Source organism: Hetaerina americana, unplaced genomic scaffold, assembly GCF_022747635.1.
Source record: "Hetaerina americana unplaced genomic scaffold, ioHetAmer1.1.p SCAF_57, whole genome shotgun sequence".
In the NCBI taxonomy this organism is placed as follows: Eukaryota; Metazoa; Arthropoda; class Insecta; order Odonata; family Calopterygidae; genus Hetaerina; species Hetaerina americana.
This window is the reverse complement of record NW_027287172.1, coordinates 1,637,347-1,660,546: the sequence shown is the minus strand read 5'-3', so window position 1 is coordinate 1,660,546 and position 23,200 is coordinate 1,637,347. Positions and strand designations below refer to the sequence as shown.

The window sequence follows — 23,200 nt, the reverse complement described above, 5'->3', positions numbered from 1 at the left end:
CTTTCAGAGTCAAATGTTGCACTTCATAATTACTAAATGTGATTCGAGTTTGCATCTGTTTCAGGCAAACTGTGTGAATAGATTGCATTAGGTCCTAAATCATTGCCTAACAATAATATAGACTAGCTGATATCTTCCTGGATTCCTCGGCATTTTCCACGTGTACCTACATCTTTTGTGGTATCTAAAAAAGTGTTAGTGATCAACAACTGCTGTTTCCTGCGGAACGCAATAGATGTCTCCCCATGGTCATTCCTTGCACCTAAACTGTAGTCCCTCACCTAATCACCCTCTCTAACTTTACCTACCTTCATATTCCAATCCCCCTATTATTTTCACCCAATATTATTTCCTATGACTGGCTATAAACCCAATCGACTTCTTCCCCTCTATGATTCCCTGGGTTATTTATACCTAAACAATGACCAAGTTTGTTTGTTGAGCTTTTACTTCTACTAATAATATTCTATCATTCGCTTGCTCTGTGTTTATTACCCTTCTTCCTACCTTTATTTTCAGTATGCTAGCCAGTCCCTGCTGACTCTCTTCCCACCTACTGTTCATTTCTCTATAACTATCACTCCAGTAATCCATGTTATCCTTCCATCTCAACTCACAGAGCCCTAACACATCTATGTTTCCTCTCTCCATCTTTCGCTTTATATTCTCCAAATTTCCTGTCCTCAATATTGTCCTAACATTCCAAGTTCCTACTCCTAAGTAATTTAGCCTTTTTTTACATCTTCCGTGCTGTTGCTGTCACTTTTGCTTGGCAAGGGTTTTGTGACATGACAACTGCGGCAGTCTTGCCTCCCCCACTGAAGTGCATGACACACAGCCTATTGGGCTGAGTCCTGCAGTTACTAGGACTCATTTTCTCCATACTGTCCATTACAAAAAAATCTTGGGATTAATAACTGAGGTGGTTTCCCATTTCCTTTCTCAGTACTGTTTCTAACGTGACACCATTACTCAAATGGCTACCCCACTAGGGTCAGATGCCTTTGCAGCCACCTCATCCAGGAGCAGATGCTGTGAAAAATACCTTTCGTCTGGCTCTTAACCTTCGACCTATCTGTCATGGGTAACCACCAGGAGCAATTATCATTGCTTCCGCCACCACGGCTCTAGGGGTCATCAGAATGCACAAGCCCTTCCAAGCACATTGAGGTCGTTGTCAATAGGAAGGAGAATAACTAAAGCTCTGTTTAATTCTGCAATCTCATTAATGTGATATGGTGAACAGGTAATTGAGAAGAGAAATAAGAGCACAGAAAGGTTTTTCCATATGCGTTATTAATTATCTATTTTATGTGAAAATAGTGGTTAAATTCGAAAAGGTCATAAAACAATAACTGTCGAGTCTGTAAAGTGAAATCATACTGCAAAAAAGATCGTAAAACTTTATTACACTAAAATATGTAAATTTATCAATTGGACAATGTATATTAATACCATTATCATAAGCTAATTCATTTAATATAAAATTTAAGAAAACCTTGGAAAGTATGGATATCTAAAACAATAACTTCAAAGGCGTTTTTTTCCAAAGATGATACATTTAATCCAATCATCTTTTGCATTTCCCACTACTATTGCTGGCAGCAGGAACATAAAGAAGGGTAATTACCAATAAAATATATAAATAACTAATCAGTCAAACAACACCATTCAAATTCATTTGGTTAGAGAGTGCTCTTAGTCAACAACAATGGTGACTAACTTAGTCTTAGCAGATGATTGCAACACTGAATGGAAACAATTCAATGTTCATTCAATTAGGTGTATAAATAAATGGAGAAAAAAATAAAACCTAAGAACCTGAGAATGATCAAAAGATTATAGTGCAAAACTTCATACTTCCACAAGCTCTAGTCATCTAAACCAAAGTGTTGTTCATGCATGCAGTTTTGTAAGATAATAAAAACACAACAGAAATAAATGGATGATGGAATAGGAAAATAAATATTTCTTACATCTGGATCCGCGCAGTACAATGGCTTGTTTTCCTTCCCTTTACTCTGTTTGCCAGCAGCAGCAGCCATACTCCTTGTTAACTGCAAAAGAATTCAGAATGGAAGACATCATAAGTGTTTTTTCAGCTATCATAAGACATTAACTTCATGTGTACTGAATATAATATCATTTACATAGAATATAGCTTCATTTTGATTAAGAATAAATCTTGACCTCTTTCAAGCCACAGTAAACCCTTGCTGATCCAGACCTTCCTAATCTGGACAGTTTATCCATTTACTTCAGGTGGCTCAGCAAGGGCTCACAAAAGGCAGCAATGCTATATTCTGCCAAAATGTACATTTGGCTTGTAAGTTGTCATGAAAATGGTCAAAAATAATTAAAATATTTCAATAAATATTCTAACTGATGATTTGATAAAACGACAAGCTATTGTATTCATACTATTGTATTGCAACATGAAATAATTCATACTTTTATCTACATGCCACAAGTTTTGCAGATGCAATACATGTATTTTAAACAGATCCTGCCCATGAGAATTGGATGTGGAGGTTTCTGCTGGGGGTTCAGTATCACTTGGCACACTATTCCATCTGAAAATAAAGAGGACTTGAAGCTCACCTATTTCCTCTTGGTTTGAATTTAATTTCCACAAAATAGAAAGGTGAATTTGGGAAAGTATGTTAGCGGAAGTTAAAAGGCAATCATCCACAAGCGCATGTGTATAAACGATCACATGGGAGCGAAAATGCCTGACACTGCCATACAAGTTATAGCATAAAAAACTTAAAAGAATATTACACCCAGCATATGTTCTCCAATACCATTAATGCATTTGGAAAATAAGAATAATAATAAGAGAATAGCAGAGCAAGGGGAGCTGAATGGAGCTCCATGAATAAGCAGAACTTCATTTGCCAGGAAAACTATTCTGATTTTAAATCACAAACACCAAGTACCGTATTTCCCAGCCCATAATATACACAATGATTTTTCACTTTAGAATTGAGGGAACATACTTGGATCAGACCAAATAGTATTTTCATTTTAATGCTTTAAAGGAAGAAAAGAGAATTTTCACACAAAAAATTAGCAACTAAACAAATATTTACTCATTATAGACACCCTTATATATTTGTCATCACTGTTTTCAACATCATACATGCAGTTATTTTTACCGTGGAATTCTATAACCTTCCTTTTGTAGTCAAAGGGTAGTTCTATGCAAGTGTAGTTCCATTATGCATGTAGAAACCATTTCTCTTCTCGACTCCTTTGCACCATAATGCTGTCCCAGAAAAAAATTGGCAATAGACATACCTATCAATTATTTTCTAATTCAATTAAAATAAATTTTGTTAAAACAGTAATTCCATTCTTCCTGTGTTTTATCCATCTTAATATGTCCCTTGAGCTTTGGCCCTTTTAAGCATACAAGCCTTAATTTTTTACTCATATCTGCATTCACTAAATTAACTTCTTGCTTCCTCCATTCTTGGCTTGCTTGCAGTCCATGCTGGCCAAAATGCCTTTCAACTGCCCTATTTCTGTGTTCTGAAGCATTATTCCCATCTTCAAGTTTGAACTCCCAGTACAACAATCTTTTCTCTTTTGAACTCATGCAGTTATTCCAATTTTAATTTAACTTAATATAACAACATAACAGCCTTAATACACTAAACAATCAATATGATTATTGATATGCATAGACAAAGGAATGGCCTTGAATACACTTTAATTCTACTTCCAGGGCTCCAAATGCCAAAAGCATATACCTAACGTAAGGTTTTTGCATTTTTTATAAATATAATGATCACCTATTGGTAAATGTTCTCCACTTTTGATAACTAATGAATTCAAAGCACATGCATAAAAGCACACCATAACCTTATGCAGTACAGATGTAAATGCGTTATGCAAAAGACCCTTCAATGCTTTGAGAGAAGAGAGCTTCGGATCCCTAAAAAATTATTTTGATGGCCAACATATTGAAAATGATGATGCCATAGTCCAAGAGGTTACTCATTGACTGTAACAGCAAAGAAAGACTTCTTTGTTGACAGCTAGCATTGACTCGTAAAGGGATGGGATAAGTGTGCGAATGTAAATGGTGAATATGTATAAAACATAAATTAATTTCAAGAAGTTACTCTGCTTATTATTGCCTCTATCCAGTTTTGCGGGTTATTCATAGACTTATCCTCATAAAATGAATTCACTTGAATTTATTACACATGGATCAAGGAACTGAAATTATGAAGGTCACAATATATGAAAGTGAGTGCATGATGGGAACCTTCCTCACTTACCCTCTGTCGTGTTCTTGGAGCACCTCCACCACTATCTTGTGCTTCGGGGCTCAAAGCCTCCTTAATCTCTGTAGTTTTCAAGGCAGGTGGTGCATCCACATTTCTCCTGGCCTGGTTTAAAACCAGAGTGTCCTGACACAGTAGAAAAAAATACAATGCAATTAGAAGCTGCCAGTCCTCATGTGTCTCTACCCTTCCTGAATCCAATTTGATCATTCCCTTAATAATCATTTGGCCTGCTCTCCATCATTTTGTTAATAATCCTGAGAACCCTTTCAGCTGTATGGGAAATCAAACTTATTGTTCCATAGTCCTCACATGATGTAGCCTTTACCTTTTTTGGAATAGGAACTAACACTGGTCTCACAAAGTCATCCATCTAGATTCCCTCCTGTAGATGTTACATATCAGTCCATAAACACTTCCTCCATCATTTTCCTAAACCTTCTATTAGTTCCACAGGAATGCTGTCTAACCCTACAGCCCTTTATGATTTCATCTCCCTTAATGTCCTTTCTATCTCCTTGTCGAGTATGCCTGGACCTAAGCTATCTTCGTCCACATCATTTTCATTTTCTAACCTTGATGGCCTACGTTATTTACCATACGGTTCTTCTATATATTTCTTCCATCTCTCTTTGACCTTTTCTATTTCAACTATGATTGAACCAAATCATCTTTGACTGTTAACACAGATTTTCCCTTATAACTTCCAGATAAGGTTTTCACCTTCTTGTATAGTGCACCAATTTCACCCTTCCTCTGCAACTTTCCATATACTTTGTATTTCACCATGCTTCCTTTGCTATGTATGTTACCCATCTCAATTTATTATTTAGTTCACTGAAAAATTGTCTCATCTTTCAGGCCATAAATCTAGGACCTACGATTCTTGTGGGTGATTTGAATTAATCCATTCGCTGGGAATCTCCCACAAACGGCCACCCACTCAATCCCAATGACAAGTATTTTATTGAACATTTTGTAAATGCATTCATACTCCCACCACACTCTCTTGTAAGCACCAGTCCTTCCTAATTCAAATCATTCCTTATCCCACATACAGACAGAGACGTGGGAAGCTTTTCAATACCTCTGGAAAATACCCTTCCACCGCTCACCTGGCCCTGATGGTCTCAACCCTAAATTTATTCGTAATTGCGCCTTATCCCTCTCACAACCTTCAGCCCTATTGTGTGCTGTTTTTCCATAGGAGCCTTCCCTCCTCAATGGAAATGCGCCAACGTCATGTCAATACATAAAACAGGTATCAAGAATGATGTTTAAAACTCTATCTGATTGCTTCCAATCCTGTCTTCTGTTAGTGAGCATATTATTCTCAACAGGATTTATTATTTCACCTCTCCATTTTTATCTCCTCAGCAGCAAGGTTTCTTCTCAGGAAGATCATGCCCGAAAAATCTTGCTGTCTTTCAGCACTACACCATCATGGCAATAGACAAATCAATTCAACTTCATGCCATCTACCTTGACTTCTCCAAGGCTTTCGACATCCTCAATCATCAACTCCTCCTTCATAAACTCAGCCAACAGTTTGGCATGCATGGTATGTTCCTCGGCCTTCTTCCTAGCTTTCTCACCAACAGAACCCAGCGTGTGATACTCTCGGATGCTTCTTCCTCTTGGTCCGTGACATCTGGAGTTTCCTCAGGCCAGTGTCCTTGGCCATATCTTTTCAATTTATTCATTAATGATCTTCCTTCTCGGCTCAGTTCCTCCCAAATTCATACCCTTCTCTATGCTGATGACTGCAAGATTTACAAGCAAATTAATAATACTTCTGCTATAAATCAAATTTCCCTGTGGTGTGATACCTGAAAGCTTAACTTAAACCCTGGAAAATGCCACATCATGACTGTTGCTCTGAAAAAAACCGACATTCAACTACACTATTAACTCAACTCCCTTAAACAGAGTAACAACTACGAAAGACCTGAGCATTTTAACCAAACATAAACTAAATTACCCTGACCACATTCAGACTGTAAAATATAAAGCAATGTCCCTATTAGGCCTTCTTTACCACTTCACAGAAATTAAAGATCCAATAGCACTCCATTTGTACTTTGCAACAATTGTCCTTCCAATAGTATCATACTGCTCCCCAATTTGGACCACCTCAGCCCCAATTTAAATTCCTAGATTGCATCTCTCACTTCTTTGACAAAATAGTCAGTCACTGAGTCCCACATTTCAACAATGTCCTCAAATGCTGTTCTGTCTTCTTTATTCATTTCTAACCCCCAAAACCGCAGACTTAAAGCTGATTTAAAACTCCTCCACAACACCCTAAATTTGACTGTTGATTGCCCTGAACTACTTTCTATCTTCAAATTCAGGATACCAACTCGATCCACCCGCACCCACTCCCTACTCTATCTGCCTATTCCTAGGATATCTCTCACTAAGCTCCTGGGATATCTTTTTCCTCTTTTCTAACTTCACTACCTCACAATGTCTATCCTTTTAATTTATCATGTAACAATTTCACCACCTAAGCTTTATCCCACCAGTCAACAAATTAAATATTTCCCCTGTCAATGTTTGGTTCTCATTGTTTATAGTTATGCTGTTAGCGTATTTATATTTTATATTTGCTATACGGCTCTTCCATATTTTTATTATATTTTTCTCTGTAAATTGGCACTACTGCTGTATGTGAATAATGTTTTGAATAAATAAAAACACAAACGGGCATACAACAAAATATATAGAAGATGAGATATTTAGCATGTGGAGGGTGGCAGCTGCTGAAATGGAGATACTGTTGGTACATGGTAGATTTTTATATTAACCGATGTGGGGAACTGGCCATTGGATATAATGATTTTTATAACTAAAGCTTGGGTCTTAACCAAATACTCTAATTTTGGACAAATAAACAAGATACAGATAGAGATAACCAAATTTGCACTTTTCCACATATTTTTTGGTAATGTACCAGACGTTTCAGTTCTTTGAACCATCAATAGGTAGAAGACAAGATTCAACTTGTGATACATCATATTTATATCTGTTTGAGGAAAGGGGAGGAAGAGAAGAATGAGTAGTAAGGTAGACAGGAAGAAAGAGGGGAAATATGGAAAACTCAAAGAAACAGAGAAACTAAAAAAATGTAGAGGTAAAAAGTTGGGGGGGAGGGGAGGTTAAGCACTTGTGGTCATTTTTGAGAAGGCGGTGGCAGGTAGCTGGTATCCTGGCGGTAGGAAGGAGGGAAGAATAAAGAAGGGTTAAGCAGGAAGGGGACATGGAAGGGATAGAGGCAAGTTGAGGGATGAGGTATAGATGTAAGTGATTCTAAGAGGGGCATTATCAGGGAGGGGTTGTTTGACACTTACTGAGAGTGGAGGGCATGGGGTGGTTAGATGGGAAATATGTGGAGGGTGGAGTCAGTAGGAGAGAGGGAGTTTTACTATTTACTGTAGAAATGGGATTCTGAAGACAAAAGAGTGGTTTAAAAAATATTGTCATGAAAAGAACACTCTTTATTTATACTCTATATTTAGTTTTACAATTTCAAGTTGCCCTAAAATATCAAGTCTTTGGCCTTATTTTTGCAGGGGAGAATCTCCAGATTAAAGTTACATGAGTGGGATGATTGTAGTAGATGATTAGCTAAGAGTGATGTATCATCAGAAGCCCTCCAGCATATTTTAGGTATAAATATGATGTATCACAATGAGAATCTTATCTTGTACCTGAAGATGGTTCAATGAACTGAAACATGTTGTACCTTACAAATAAATCTATGGAAAAGTGCAAATTTGTTTTTCTCATAATGATTAACTTCCACATCATCTCACCTGAATCTGTTGGATATATAAACAGTGTCCTCATAAAGATGGAAAATAGAACATCATCACAAAAGCAACTAAGAAGTATCTTGACACTAGTGCTATTGGATATTGTCTGTCATAAACATAGTGTCAATTTGATGACAGTGACACTTTTCATAAATAATACTCTTGTCAATAGGGTCGCAATGCAATTGCTTTTCGTTTACCCATTGGAGATGAAACATTTCAATATCATTGAGAATAGGTGCCTGTAGTGTTGATAATCTTGTTACTCTCTTTGAAGCATCTAGCTCTTTAATATTGTCCTTGTTCTGGTAGAAAATGCAAATCTTTGATCACTTTGCTAGACTAACAGCCACACTAATGCCTTTTTCCTGATTTTCAATGATTTTTTCCAACTGTTATTTTTATTCTTTTATGATTTTCTATGGATTTTTCTTCAAGGTCATTTTTAAAATATGCACAAAATTATATTTAACTTTCCACAAAAAAATCACTAATAATTTGTCTGAACACAAGTTTGGAAAAATATGTGATCGCTAGCAATACTAAGATGCTAAGGGAACCAGTGCTAAACACAAACTGAATTAGCAGATGCACATTCATTCAGGAATTACTCTCTCCTCATCACTTGTTATACGATGAGTTGCTTGTCAAGCAAGTCATTTTAGGGACCAATAGTTTTGCTCATTATGCAAATTACGATTTTGATGTAAGTGCTTGGTTAGTGAAATGGAAATTTAGGAAAGTGAAAAACAGAACTCTAATTACAGCATTCATACCCCCAGGATGACTCAAATGAACAACTTAGAGATAACTAGGAAGAGCATGCAACATATTGTCAAATATATTCATTTGTGATTTGTTGTAATCATTTCCCCAAATTATTTTTTGATAAATCACAGAAACATTGAACTTCAGATATTGTGACCAATTCATAACTCACAACTGAATTTCCTTGCAGGACAACATGAGTTTTGACAGGCAACTGTTCCCCTTTGTGGATTTGCTTCCCATTTTCAACATTCTCTTCATCTGCTCTACATGTGTCTCCCTCTTCATCCTGAAATTGAATTCAACTTTGCTTCAAGAGCACAATTGGCTAAGATGCACATGCTTCTAGCAAGAGCACCATAGATGATTCACTGAGCAACATCAAATAGACTATAGATAAACAAATTACTTGTGTACTGCCAAAAATATTCCTAGTTTGCTGCAATAAATTACCATCGTGCTATAATCCTCGCTGCTTGAATCATCTTCTTCCTTGACGCACACTCCATTATCATCACACGAAAACTTTTCCTTGATTTCTTCAGTTGCTGCATTATCACCATGAAGCTGGAAAAAACATAACACAAATTATATTGAATATCCATTCATCATACACGTTGGAATTCATTACATAGGGTCATAATACAATTAGTGAAGTATTAGCACAGAAAGAGTTGTCCATTATTACCCATGATTTTCAATGCACATGACGAGGTAATGGTTAGGAAGACATAGAAAGAGCTGGAGGCAGAAGAGCAAGTAGGTGATGAATATATATAATCAATTATATTTGTGGATGATCAACATTTAGTTGGCCATTCAGCCAAGGGGTAGCAATCACTGAACAGAGCATTAAAAAATATTTGTGAGAGAAAAGTATTAGGATCAATTTAACAAAACAAGGGCTATGAATGTTAAGAGAGGAAGAAAATAAGAAAGTGTAAAAGTTGGATTGGGGGTCATAAACCAGAGCAGAAGGAACAGTTTACATATCATAGAGTATTTTGGACCAAGATGATCAATGTAGTTGAGATGTAAGAAGAAGAATTGCATTAAGGAAAGAAGCTTTCATAAGGAGGAGAGAATTAATGAGAGAGAGAGAGAGAGTAATAATACAGAGTACAGTAAGGATGTTTGGAAAAACTAATGAAAATTTGGATACGAAGAATTTTTTTGTTTAGGCTAGAAATTTGATGATAAGCATAAATTTGAGGCCTTTGAGATTCCAGTGTGAATAAGAATAGAAAAGGTAAAAGAGCATTGAAGATAGGATCATGCTACAGGAGGAAGATTACTGGGTGAAATCAAAGGAAGCAGGTTAAGGGACTGGTACATTTCTCTGTACCACCTATGGTTTACCACAAGGATATGTAACCCAAAAACGGCCAGGTCAAAGCTGAAGGTTCCCAGAGGAAATCCCAGGAATTGAAACCGGGGCCTTTAGTCAGAAGCCCAATGCTCTACCCTATGGACTATCACTTCCCCAGGATATTCATACTGCATTAAATTACGACAAATTTGTTTTTTCACTGAATTACATATGTATTGATATTTTTCTTTCGGATTAAAAATGTTAAATATAAGATGAATTCAGAGTAAAATGTATTTTGGATACTTCATTACAAACTTTGCTTGCTCCAGCATTCCATTTTCCTCTTTTCAAGACAAGGCTTCAAAATCAATTTACAGGTATTTTTCATACAATAGATACTAGATTTTTATGCTTGCCTTAATTGATAAATGAGCAACTGGATCATAATTCTCATGGTGTCCCACCAATATAAGAGAAATATATTATTTTAGCATTACGTTATAAGGAAGAGAAAATTTAAGCAACAGGCAACATGATGGGTTGTCTGCATGATGACATGGAGAATGAATACTGCCATACTATGCTTAAGCATCTCACCTTAATAAAACTTTCTCCGAGTATTATGATAAAAATACACCCCTAAACAGTGAATTCAGACTTTGAAATGTGTAGCACAAGATGCTTTTACTTATTGAGTGATATGTTTTCGACAGTATCAACTACACTACCCCACCTGAATTATATTTTCAATTTTTTTCTCACACATTTAATAACCTGTGGCATGCTTCATGCAATGGACAACTTTTCAGCATTTTCCTACCAATTAACAGAAGTATTTTTAACAGAATTTTTCAAATTATCCCGGCCTACCTTTGGCCTGTGTTCAATGCTTCCCCCTTATCCACATGCTTTATTAAATCCTAGTTTATCTCTCTGGGCAAAACAGCAACCTTCTTTTCACTCTTTTATGCTCATCCTTACATGGCAAGCTTATACACTTTCAAAAGAATGAAATAAAAATTCAAAAAATTTAATTATTTATAGCATTTTACCATTTAAAGCAAAGATGGTACAAAATGCAACTATACATTTCTTTACCTCTTCTAAAAAACTACAACCTTGTATTCAATCTGACCATATAATAACACCATCTTCATCGTTCAAATTTCCTTCCTTCCATTCAACAGGCCCATTCTGTTCCAACCCCTTCCTTGCTTTCCTAACCTTCTCCCCTCTATCATAGTCTTCAATATCCCTTTCCCAATCAAAGCTCTGCGTCTACCTTTCCTGTCTCCTTATGATTTCTCCCAGCAATCCCCTCTCTTTCCCCACCATACCTATGACTTCCTCATTTGCTTTCCTTTCTGTCCACATCACCTTCTACATCCTCCTCCACACCCACATTTCAAAAGTTTCCAATCTAGTCCTATCATCCTGCTTCTATGATAATGTATACAGTATTACAAAACCAAGCTTCACATCACATTAATGAGTCTTTTATTAACATCCTGACTAAACACCCTGTCATCGAATTCTTACTCCTTGGGATAGGTCCTTTGCTTAATGCAATTCTTCTACTTATGTCCCTACTGCCTTTACCATCTTGGAGCAAAATCGAAAACTTTTTCACTCTATAACCAATATTGCATGTGCTAGAAAGCAAATCACAGTACCTAATGACCTAATAACAAAAAGACTTTTGGGCAATGGTGGTGTAATTTGATTCTTGTAAAAATTGACATTGTAAACATGGTGTCACTTTCAGAATGAATAACAATAGTGCCGTGAACCTCATGGTACATAACTATTGAAACTATTACCCATGTCTGGGGTAGGCTTGCCTGAGGTGAACCAGCTGGATGCAGTAAAATCAAAAGGTATTGATGTACTATGCACATGCCCACTTGATTAGGTAAATCTTCACCTTGGATGATATGGATCCTTGATAACTCAGGACTTGGTTAACCAATATTCTACTCTATAATAACTTAATGACAAAAGATTATGCTTACCTCCTCAGGATGTGGATTCATGTCAAGTGTAATTATTTGCTTATCATCCACACAGGAAATATTCAATAATTTCACACTACAATTCTTCACAGACTGAAATAGACGGAAATGCCATAAGATCAAAAAAGACAGAACAAATAAAACTCAACATTCTCCATTTAATGATAATTGATGGTTAATTACCAGTGGAATGTCCATGGGATCATCAGGAACAATCACTTCATCGTTGTTAGCTTTGGCTTCCTCTGAAACCTGATTACAAATAGGTGTATAAAAATTTGGGAACCAGTGAGAGAAGAAATTAAGAAACATTCAATATAGTTTTCAAATACTAAAAACCCAAACTATATATAAGGCAGGAAAAATAATGAATTCGTGAAGGGGAAAAAGAAAAACCATGGAATACTATAAAATGGTGTGTTTTACTTAAACAATGCAACTGATCATATATTAAGTATTTCATCTAATTATAACTATCAGCCAAGAATATTATTAATAAATCAAAAGAGAGATGGTACTTTTTTCCACACTTTATTTTTAAGTCGACCGGTTTCGTCGCATAGGCGACATCATAAGGTACATAGATTCAGTGAGTTCCAGAATATATAATTTGGAAAGGAAGGGGAAAGAGGCAATGGTAAAGGGGGAAGGGGTGGTGTGAGAGGGAGCGTGGTACTGGGCGTGGGTGACTCAAAGGGAGGGGTGGGGTGGATGTAGGCTAAGTGGAAGCTTGGTTAGGTATGCCGTAAAAAAAATAAAGTGTGGAAAAAAGTACCATCTCTCTTTTGATTTATTAGAATGGGGCTCCACAAAGTGAAGCCTGAAACCATCGAGTTTATAAGAATATTATTAATAAAATATTAACACATGTCATTCAGCAATAATTGTTTATTTTACATACATATTCCACAGCACCTCCTGTAGGAAGGATTTTCTCAATGCCACAAGGTACAGGACTTAGTTCAGCCTGAAATAGTAATTACATGCCATGAGTAGTCAGATAAACATACACAATATGATACATGTGATTTCTGAAATTACTTTATTATAACTTAATGACTCAATTTATAAGGATATCATAAACAAAAACACTCCTAAGAGCGATAACACAAGTTGTCTCTCACATGATTTACCCTTTTGAAAACCGTTTTGGTTATTCTTTAGCAACTCCTGACTATCAGGGTGTCTCAAGCCCACTATCAAATTAGCGACTGTATGTTCCATGACCTTGTATGATATGGATGTATGGGAAGTAAGTCTGTGATTGTTCGGCTCCTCCTAGATTCAGTTTTTAAATATAGATGTTACATTAGCTGTTTTCCAATCACTGGGGACAATGTTTTCCACTAGGGACTTCTTTAATATGATTTCTAGATACAGCACTGATGCTAGCTCCTTAAATATATAGGCTGGCATTTCATTGGGCCTAGAGGAATTGTTAGGGTAAATACGAGGGTCATCCGGAAAGTAGTACCCGTTCGTGAAATAAAGACACAAAAGTAAATATTAACAAACATAAAAAATTTTATTTGAAAGAGGATACTTTAAACTACTTCTCAACATAATCTCCAAGCAAATTAAGGCATTTGTCATAACGTGTGACAAGTTTCTGTATTCCTGCTGCATAGTCCTTCGCCGCCAGCTCATTGAGATACGCGAGGGACCCATCTTGCACAAATTTTTGCATAATGCAGATGGTGTTTAACAATTTCATGAACAATTGTTCGAGAAACATTGGGAAAATGCTCACAGATGTCATCAATTGTGACGCGCCGATCGTTCCTCACGAATTCGTCAACTGAGCTCACCAGTTGGTCTGTAATGACAGACGGTCTCCCCGAACGCTCATCGTCGTGTGTGTTCCCCCTCCCCATGTTGAAGTTGCGACACCACCGCCGAACAGACGACTCGTCCATTACATTGTCTCCATACACCTCCTTTAATTGGCGATGAATATCACATGGGCGAACGTTTCTTGCATTGAGGAATTTAATCACTGCCCTCACTTCACAACTGGCGGCGTTCTCAATTTTTTTAAACATTGTAAACAATCACAGAAACAACACAGGCAATGCTAGCGTCACGCAACTTGGCTCAGAGAAGGCAGACAAGCCACTGAAGCTATCTGACCTCGTCCAGCGGCTACTCGCATCGTCAGCACTTCATGCGGCACGAACGGGTACTACTTTCCGGATGACCCTCGTATATTTCAGCAAATGTTCTATCCCATCCTAAGAAATTTACGGTTAATCCTTTCCTTTTGAATTCACTCAATGCTTTCAGAAATTCATTCTTGGCATTCATCCTGTATATCTTATAATCACAGGCAATCTCATTCCTTTTGCCGCTAAAGATATTGTTTTTAGATTTTTCATCTTACCATGACATAACCTTTGATGTCTAAATGATTTTCAACATCCATATTGTATCGTTTAGGTTCTGTTATCTTGTATAAATTTACTTGAAATGAACTTGTTGATTCCTGAGTGTGTGATGTCAAGGAAGTGATTCCACAAGCAAGCTATTGACAAATTGCTATTACAAAGAGTTTGCTAATCCAAGCTATTGAGAAACCATTTTAATCACTAAAATCTTAAGGACTAATAACATTCTATTAGTCAATGGTTGATAAACAATATTCTATCAGTCACTTGCTCGATGGTTACCATGCTTCTTCTTACCTTTTCATTTTTATTTGATTGCCACCTCTTGTTGGCTCTCTTCCCCTAAGATGTAAAGTATATTACTCTATAACTCTCACTCCCGTAATCCCCACCATCCTTCCATCTCGTATTTCCTCTCTGAATTAATATTCTCTAATTTCCCCATCCTCAACATTGTCCTACCATTCCAAGTTCCTATTATAACTAATTTAGTCTTCTAAGCTGCTGATGTCGATTTAGCTCTGCAAGGATTTCGTGAGATGACGGCGGCAAAAGCCTTGCCTCTCCAACTGCTGGGCATGACAAACAGCTGATTTTCGTGGTTGCCAGGACACATTTACACTATGGTGTCCACTCTAAATAGACTTCGGACACATAAATGAGGTGGTTTCCTGTTGCCTTCTTCAACAGTGTTTTTAACGTGACACAACTACTCAATGGCTGCCCCACTGGGGTTAGATGCCTATGCAGCTTCCTCACTGAGGAACAGTCGTTGCATGCCGCCTTTCATTGGTCTCCCACCATTCAAATTAAAAATTGATAATTAATACTATAATTAATATATAATTAAATAAAATTGATTTTTTTACCAAAGTGATTTAAATAATGCTGCGATTTGATTAACCTACAGTAAATCCTGGAGAGATGATATTTTATTCTGACGTTATAATCATATATTTCACATGTTGTGGGAAACAAATGTAAGTTATCTTTCACATGAATCCATATTTTATAGATATACATGCTATAGACAGTCAGAATATTCATTCTAATAAATAATGGCAAGCAGTGTTCTGTTACAGAGGTTAAGTAGTTATCCTGGTGGCTTTTTTTGCAGGAAAAAGACATTTTACACACCTAGCATAGCCCCCGGATTTCCAGGCCATAATAAAGATGACTGTTAAAAAAAGGCATCGTAAATGGATATTAGGTGCTCTGCAGGGATTACCATACAGTAGATATATAATGCCTTTGATAATATTCTGCTGGTAACAATGATATGTGAACTCTAGCTCAGTTTGGAGTCAAGATGGAAATCCAATAATTTTACCAGGTTATCTTCTTTAGGTATATTTTTCTGGCTATTGTCAGAGTGTTCATTTACTCTAAATTAAGTATGAAACCATTTACCTAACACCATTCAGTGGCTGAAATTAAGGGGTATCAACCATATCTGTTGATTCCTGTATTTTAGGGTCTTAGTGTATAAAGGTTGCATCATCTGCACACAAGAAATAACTGGTTGCAATGTTACAGGGAAGATCCTTAAGTCTCATAAAAAATAGCATTGGAGGTTGAGACTAAGAACTGAGCCCTGAGGGACACCATATTGTACTAGGAGCAAGAAAAACTGCAAAACATCTAGTGCAACACACTACGAGCATCCCAATAGCTAAGACTGAAATGATGTGAGTCCTGCTTCATTAAATCCATGATACTTTAGTTTATCCAAAAGAACTGGATGGTAACCACAATTAAAACCCTTAGTCAAGTCACATAGTACCAATGAAAGGTTGGACTAATTATCGAAAACATTTAGTATGATGCTGATAACATGATGTAAAGTCTATGTTATAGTGCTACCTGAGCAAAAGCCATTTTGAAAGGAACTTAGCAGGTTATTGCTTCCCAGGAAATCGTTAACTGTAATTTCATCATGATTTTCAAAAAATTTACCAAAATCAGGTATGATCGTTAGGGCTCTGAGGGGTTGCATTTTTCACCCTTTATGTAGATGGGAACGACTCATATTTCATGACTTTAGGGAAGACAACAGATTGTAAACAAATATTAATTAAAATGGATAGAGGATCAGCAATAAATGATACATGACTATGAAATCATATGACTACAACATCATCTCCCCTACATATCCCTCCATAACCCCTAGATGTTCCACCAACTGACAGTAACCCTGGGCAATAAGATCTCTTGGTCCATTGTGCCAACCCAGGTTTAACCTGGCTTCCAGATACCGACAGGGGACAAGCACACCACTGCAATAGCATGGAGGTCACCCATCCAGAGTCCGCACAAACCCGTCATTGCTTAATTTCAGTGATTTACGTGGAATCAGTTTATCAATATGGCTACGTCCTTGCCCAGCATGTGCAAACCTTAATTTGCTCTACCATTAAAAAATTGTACCAAAGACAATCCACATATGCCTAACTTGGGAGGACCCCAACCCAAGAGCACAGATGGTGTACCAAGTGACCTGAAACGTATCAATAAGCCGAATCACAATATTTTCCTTACCACAATTGGAGTGCTTTCAGAAGGACAAACACGTCTGGCAGCATATGCACGGTCTATTGATGCCTTAAAGACCTTACAGAGTTCTTTGAATACCTTGAAGTCCTTCAGTTTTCTCATGCATATCTCACAAACACATTGAGGGTATATGTCTCTGGTTGACACCTGTAATTTTAAAATGTCAGTTATAGACTTTAAAAATGTATATTTCTTCCACAATTGAACCAGACTAATCAATATACATTTACAAAGACATCCTTAGTGAACCCCATAAAAAGCATTTCATTTGTCAAATATGGTACACCTGACTCGACTCAAATAGTTCAACTTTGAATGAAAATACATTTGCACTAAAAGTTTTATATTAACTTAAATCTTCTATTAACTTTTTGGGCCAAACTACCACTTGATCATTTAGAATGAAACCTGATTTCTTCAAAGAATGACTCACCCATAAGGATTACTGCCATGGTTGATAAATTACTAGCACAGTAACAGTAGCACACAAAAAATTTGCTGCATTCCCTCGTTATTGCAGTTAGAAAATATTCTACACCTATTTAACAAATTTCACAGATTGTTATTACTATTTCATTACCTTCACCACTTTCCCATTCACAGAAATCAATATACAAGAATATGCCCCTTGAGAGGATGTCTATTAGAAAGAATAAACTCGTCCAGAGAAAAGTGTAGCCCGTCAACGAATTGGCTTCCAACCAATTTGTACCCATAACTTACTCCAAATATCCTCCTTTCTCAATTATGCATTTCTCCCTTTTCACTAATACCTAATGTTAAATATTACACTTAACTGAATTAAATTTACAATGAATTAACAGCTTACGTTGTGATTGTGGTCATAAAGCAGTGTAATATTTAGTTACATTGTACATCATACGACTGCCATGAAACAAATAAATAAATCATGGTCTAGGTAGAAAGTTTTCATCTCAGATTAGGCAACTACCACTAATGTGTTCTAGGTGAAATCAAATATTTCTGGAAAGTGTGGTAACAATTAACTTCTCCCAGAGAGGTACTCCAAATGTTTTGGGGAAAACGTTTTCACCAATTAACAGATTAGGAAAATTAGTACTCATTTGGGAGTCGTGTGGAAAGTGAAATTTGGATTGCTATGGGGGTCATTTGTGGTCATTTGGAAATGAAACGATAGCCATATACAATCTAAGAACACGGTCAATGATTTGCATGATGAAAAAGAAGTTAACAATTACGCTTGCTACTCACTTCAAATTCCAGCAATTCAGAGATGACATCGGCCGGAGTGTATCCATCATGACGTTCATAGACATTAATCAACAACTCACTAGGACACAAGCAAAGCCGACAAACAGTGAATCTCTTGTCATCTTCCATTGTCAGCTTATTGAGAGCCAAATAAAAATTTTACACAGTTTAGTACATTCTCTTCACAGCGATATGGTCATACTTCTAATTAAAAAAGCGAACTCGTGCCAATGTCGAATCACCAAATAAATCCATCCGTTCAGAACAACCTAAGTACTAATTTTAAGATCAATCTCCGAGACTATGTTCAGACGGCCCAAATTGATTCATTTCCCAAGTAAATGTACTTCCCGCCGCGTTTATGTACTTTCCGCCATTTTCACACACGCTTGCGAGGATGCATTTGTTCGGACGCCTGTTAGCTCCCGAGAAGAATGAGGAAAGTAATGCCCGCCGTACGAATTAAAAAGATTGGAACACGAATAAAGCTACATCCTCGTGGAAAGGCAGTGGGGTACATGCGTTTAGGTGCCTAATTCAGTTCATTCGTAAGGTTGTTCTATTCTGCAAACTTAATAAAGGCAGAAGAAATAATAGTAACTGTAGTAAAGTAAGAAAATCATTTACGATTCGGAATCCCCGTTTTAGGAACTATCTCCTTTTCGGGGGTGGACAGAAAGATTGTGGATCTACTAAGAGTGTAGCGATGTGCTTAAATGTTAGCCGCCTAATGAAAAGGCGCTTTGTTTTGGACACGCTACGCAGTATTATTGCCATCTATGTAGCAAAGGATACGGAATAAACAGGTGATATCCAAATGAAAATATGTTGGTATTTTTCTCTTATCGGACAATGTTTAACTCTATAAATTATCCGTTTTATATGTTTTACTTTAATTATCAGGTTAGATAGCATAGCATTTCACAAAATTTAAACTCTTTATCTTATACGGTATTTACTCCAGTATATATTTTCGGTCATTAATCATTGTCAATAATTGTTTTAAGATATGCTTTGTGTCGTGTGTAGTTAGTTCATTTATATTTATGCGTACTTTTCTGGCTAAATATTTCATATTTTTAAGTTAAGCTGAGTGTCAATTAAATATTTATGCTACAAAGCGCCGACAAAGGTATTAGTCTTTGTCGGAGATTTTTCATTATTTGTTCGTTTAATTGCTTTGTGGGGTTACGCAGTGAAAAGGCGACACCTTTTGTAAGGGTTTGGCGAACGACCTATGGTCACCCAGTTGGATTCATGCAAACAGCTATACTTTTACTAAGGGTATTACTAAATGCTTACACTCTCCAAACACAGCATTACGCTTCAAGATTATTTTTCGTCAGGTTAATATAGCAAAATAAGATTTAAAAAGCACACAAACGAGGCATGAATGACAAAGACGATGCTCTTGGTCATAAAATGAAGCACCAAACAGAGAAATATGTTCTTAGCTATATATTTCAAATATCTGTGGCCAATAACTTAATAAAATTAAGTTATTACAAGAATTAAACCACATTCATGCGGAAGACGCAAAATTTTTCTTGCTTAAGAAAAGCTCCGCCTTTTCCCTCCTCGCATTAATTAGGTTCTTGTTTTTTCGATGGGTAAACGTGAACTCTCTAGAAGAAATAACCAATGTTCCATTGGGGCGACGAGGTGCCGCAAGTCGCCAGCGTCACGCCGCATTTCGAAGAGGAGGAACTTCGAAGGCAGAAAGCGGCCCTGACACGACAGGTGGCCGCGTTGACTGCTTCTTGTCCGGATTTTCGCGGATGGAAACGTTCCTAAAGCTGACAGCGGCGTGTCCGCAGCCCTGCCGCGCCTTCAGATGCAAAGTGGTGCTGGTGCCATGTTACTTTTGATGCTCGCGCGACGAAGTGCCGTTCCCCGTGCGCCTATAAGACGGAAAACCACGAGGGCAGAGCGTAATTGCGGCCGACGCGCGCTGCTCCCAGCCCCGCCGCCTGTATGTTGTGGACTCGTTGACTAGAACAGAATTCCTGGTCGACATCGGTTACAATCTTTATGTTTACCCGCGATCGCTGGTGAAGGGACGAAAACCACTTTCTATCTACCAGCTATTTATCGCGAACGGGACAGTGATAAAGACCTACGGGTGGTTAGGCTTAGCCTTGAGTTTAGGCGTAAAGCGGAACTTCCGCTGGCGCTTCGTTGTGGCGGATGTCGATAGGACCATCATTGGCGTGGGCTTCCTGTAATTTTAGAGCCTTTTAGTGGACGTCCGCCGACAGCGAATAACTGATGGGATCACGTCATTCGGCGCGGGCTGTCGCATTGTGCCGTGTTCGGTCCCGCAGGAGAAGACAAATCGAATCATCTGATTTCATGCGGTTCTGGCCGAATTCTCTGAGATCACTCGCCCGGCTGGCATGCCGAGGGAGTACCGACACATGACCATGCATTACCTCAATGTGATGTCCGGACCCCCCGGCGACTAGCACCAGATAAGCTCGTCATCGCCAAAAAGGAGTTCCACGAGATGCTACGCAACGGTACGGTCCTGCGGTCGGACAGTAGTTAGGCCTCGGCTCTGCATCTAATGCCGAAGAAGGATGGCAGGTGGCGTCCCTCCGGGGTTTATCTCGGTCTCAACGCGCGGATCATCCCCGACCGCTACCCGGTGCCTCATATCGCCGACTTTACACACAATCTGGCCAGTAATTTCGCGCTTGACCTCGTACGTGCGTACCACCAAATACCTGTGCGCCCCGAAGACATTTCAAAAACCATCAAATCATCACGCCATTCGGACTCAGAATTTCCGTGTATGCCGTTTGGCCTGAGAAACTCAGCTCAAACATTTCAAAGGTTCATCGATTAGGTGTTAAGGGGTTTGAACCACTTGTACGCATGTTTGGGCGATATTTTAGTTGCCTCGACGGACGTTAAAGAACACGAGCGCCAGCTACGTGAACTATTTGAGGAAGTAGGGAGTGTTGGTGAATCCCGCCAAATGCGTGCTAGGTAGGCCGGAAGTGCCCTTCTTAGGCTACTGTGTCAGTGCATCCGGGGTTCAGCCGACGACGGCGAAAGTAGAAACGATTAACTGCTTTCCTGTCCCGGAAACTGTAAAAAAAACCACCAATTCTTGGGCATGATTAACTTTAATAGGCGGCTCATACCGAAGGCTGCGGCAATCCAACTACCCCTAAATGATGTCCTAAAGGGGTTGGGTTAAAGGGAATGAACCTGTGCGGTGGAATGACGGCTTGGATCGCGCGTTCAATGAATGTAAAGACGCCCTCGCGCAAGCAACGTTTCCACCGCACCCAGACGTCTCTCTTCCCTTAGGCCTATTTACGGACGCGTCGGACACCTCGTTGGGTGGGGTTTTACAGCAGAGTATGAACAACGGTTGGCAGCCACTCGGTATCTTTACCCGTAGACTCACTTCGACGCAGCAAAAGTACAGCCCGTACGACAGGGAACTGCTTGCCGTGGATGAATCAGTTAAATATTTTCGGCATATACTCGAGGGTCGTGGATTCACAATTTTTACTGACCATAAACCCCTGATCCAGAAAAGTTCTCCTAATCTAAATCACATAGCCCAGTTCTCCAGCGACATCCGTCATCTGTCGGGCAGCGAAAACGTAGTCGTCGACGCCCTTGTAAGAGTAGAAGTTGAGTGGCGCCATGGATTATCTTGCCCCTGCGCGTTCTCAGGCTGAGGACGGAAGAGCTCAAACAGCCCAACGATTTCCTCCGGTTGAAAATGATGCGTGTTCCCGAGTGTGAATTTCATGTATATTGTGACGTGTCGACGCCGTCAGTCCACCCTTATGTAACTGAACCCTTCCGGAAGCCAATCTTTGACTCGCTGCATTGCTTGTCACACCCAGGAATATGGGCTTCCACTAGGTTGATTGCAGAACGGTTTGTGTGGCCCTCGATGCGCAAGGATTGCCGTGCATGGACACGCGCATGCATTCCCTGCCAGCGAGAGAAGATTCATCACCACACAGGGTCTAACTATTTATCGTCGAGAGGTGGCCTGAAATTTGATATATTGAATGAATAAGGGCATCTATATATTACCGAAATTGAGGGGCAAATACAAAAAATCCAAGAGAAGGAACAACGGTTTTCAACCCTATTCGCAAATTTCTATGGTTACGGCCTTCGAAGGAACAAGAAATGCTGGGGAAATGTGTAGCTCTGGATGATGTAATCAGAAGGGATGTGTTTTAAGAATTATTAGTATTAGATAATTTACCGGTTAATGAAGGTTTTGGATGGGCACAACTACCAAACAATTATTTTGCTACTCCTAATAAAATACAACCCAACATCCTACTCTACAATAAGTCCCTTTTTTATCTCTGTGTTCTTCATTCATCCCGTCCAACATCCCTGTTGTATTCCTGCCCTTTCCTCATTTGCCCAGCATACTCCCCTCTAACGCAGTCTTCAGCATCCTACTTCCAATCAATATGCCCTTCATCCATGTTTCCTGCCTTCTCATGATTTCTCTCAACAATCCGCTCTCCTTGCCCACCACACCTAGCGCTTCTTCGTTTGTTTTCCTTTTGGTCCATTTGACCTTCTTCACCCTCACATTTCAAAAGTCATCAATGTATTCCTATCCTCCTGCTTCAGTGACCATGTTTCCATGCCATAGGTAACTACGCTCCATAACGAAGATTTTACAAGTCTTTTCTTAACATCCTTACTCAACGTCCGTGGCATCAACTCCCTCCACCTTGTGAAAGCCTCTTTCCTAGTGCAATTTTCTTCTTACGTCCCTACTGCTTTGACCGTGTTGGTCCAAACCACGTCCAAGATACATAAACTGTTC

General features: G+C 38.5%; 1 protein-coding gene across 3 annotated transcripts in view; it reads right to left on the bottom strand.

Moving 5' to 3' along the window:
• The window catches only part of LOC139694843 (uncharacterized), a 257,773-nt gene extending 239,041 nt beyond the window's left edge, over nucleotides 1-18,732 (bottom strand). Inside the window, exons 1-9 of one of the 3 annotated variants that reach the window (XM_071593364.1) lie at nucleotides 18,376-18,732; nucleotides 17,128-17,289; nucleotides 13,107-13,172; nucleotides 12,389-12,457; nucleotides 12,206-12,298; nucleotides 9,335-9,448; nucleotides 9,054-9,170; nucleotides 4,290-4,421; nucleotides 1,977-2,057 (exon numbers count right to left, since the gene is read on the bottom strand). In XM_071593364.1, the coding sequence (XP_071449465.1) occupies nucleotides 1,977-2,057; nucleotides 4,290-4,421; nucleotides 9,054-9,170; nucleotides 9,335-9,448; nucleotides 12,206-12,298; nucleotides 12,389-12,457; nucleotides 13,107-13,172; nucleotides 17,128-17,289; nucleotides 18,376-18,504 (963 nt within the window). In that variant the 5' untranslated portion in view covers nucleotides 18,505-18,732. Of the gene's footprint in view, nucleotides 1-1,976; nucleotides 2,058-2,451; nucleotides 2,538-4,289; nucleotides 4,422-9,053; nucleotides 9,171-9,334; nucleotides 9,449-12,205; nucleotides 12,299-12,388; nucleotides 12,458-13,106; nucleotides 13,173-17,127; nucleotides 17,290-18,375 lie in introns of those variants that run through there. The other 2 variants (XM_071593365.1, XM_071593363.1) reach the window with 2 other exon arrangements.
• Between the last annotated feature and the right edge of the window lie 4,468 nt (nucleotides 18,733-23,200).